The following is a 1254-nucleotide window of genomic DNA, read 5'->3' as shown; positions in this document are numbered from 1 at the left end:
AGGGTGTTTTAATTCCTTTGCCAAGTGCTCAGTTCTCACTCCCCCTTTGCCAGGTGCTCCTTGGTACCCGATGCACACACGGTCCAGGAAAAAGAGAAAACCCTATTCCAAGCTGCAGCTGGCAGAGCTGGAAGGGGAATTTATGGTCAATGAATTCATTACTCGCCAAAGAAGGAGGGAGCTCTCAGATCGATTAAACCTGAGCGACCAGCAGGTGAAGATCTGGTTCCAGAACCGACGGATGAAAAAGAAAAGACTCCTCCTGAGAGAGCAAGCTCTTTCTTTCTTTTAAAGTTTGCAAAGCGTCCGTGTCGGGTATTCAAAACAAATAGGCAAAATAATAATAATAATAATTATCATCATCATCATCCCATCCCAACCAAACCCCCACATAGACTCATTAGCATTCACCCAAACTCCCAGGACTTCACCTGATCATTCTTCATTCTCCCCTTTTATCTATCCCGAAAAGAAATCAAGGAATAAAGAAATAAGATTGCGAAATAACCAGTTTCCCTTCCAAAAAAATAAAAAAATAAATAAATCTGAAACCCGACAGCGAGGAGAAAAAAAAAAAAAAAAAAAAAAAAAGTAATAAGAATAAGAATATTGCATCTTTTTCCACCGGGACGGAGGGGGGACAGACGGCTGGAGGAGATGCTCGGCGGGATGAAGGGAAGGTTTTGAGAGCGACTTTAGCTTCTTGGCTTTTGCCAGCAGCACAGGTAGGGTTTTCGTGCAGCTCCGGGCACCCTCGGGGGCTACTGGTCCCTCTCCCTCCTTGCCCCTTCACCCTCTGTTGGCACCGACCCTAGGGCTGAGGTAGATCCTGGAGCATCCTACCAAGGAGAGGTTAGGGTTGTCTTGATGTTTAGTGGGAAAGCGGGAGGAGAAAAGGGCAAAAAATGAAGGAATAGGGGCGCAGGTAGGGTTTTCGTGCAGCTCCGGGCACCCTCGGGGGCTACTGGTCCCTCTCCCTCCTTGCCCCTTCACCCTCTGTTGGCACCGACCCTAGGGCTGAGGTAGATCCTGGAGCATCCTACCAAGGAGAGGTTAGGGTTGTCTTGATGTTTAGTGGGAAAGCGGGAGGAGAAAAGGGCAAAAAATGAAGGAATAGGGGCGAAAAAAAAAAAAAAAAATGTCTTGATGTTTAGTGGGAAAGCGGGAGGAGAAAAGGGCAAAAAATGAAGGAATAGGGGCGAAAAAAATAAAAAAAAAAAAAAGGGAAGAGGATGGGAGGATGTTGTCTTAAAG

At 46.3% G+C, this 1254-nt stretch overlaps 1 protein-coding gene across 1 annotated transcript in view; it reads left to right on the top strand.

The window, feature by feature from the left end:
- The window catches only part of HOXC12 (homeobox C12), a 1583-nt gene extending 1291 nt beyond the window's left edge, over nt 1-292 (top strand). The window contains exon 2 of the mRNA XM_009073264.1: nt 54-292. Coding sequence (XP_009071512.1) covers nt 54-292 — 239 coding nt within the window. The remainder of the gene's footprint in view (nt 1-53) is intronic.
- The last annotated feature ends 962 nt before the right edge of the window (nt 293-1254 follow it).

Source organism: Acanthisitta chloris, unplaced genomic scaffold (assembly GCF_000695815.1).
Source record: "Acanthisitta chloris isolate BGI_N310 unplaced genomic scaffold, ASM69581v1 scaffold9890, whole genome shotgun sequence".
Lineage (NCBI taxonomy): Eukaryota > Metazoa > Chordata > Aves > Passeriformes > Acanthisittidae > Acanthisitta > Acanthisitta chloris.
Note: the sequence above shows the minus strand (reverse complement) of the source record. Positions and strands in the feature narration are given on the sequence as shown.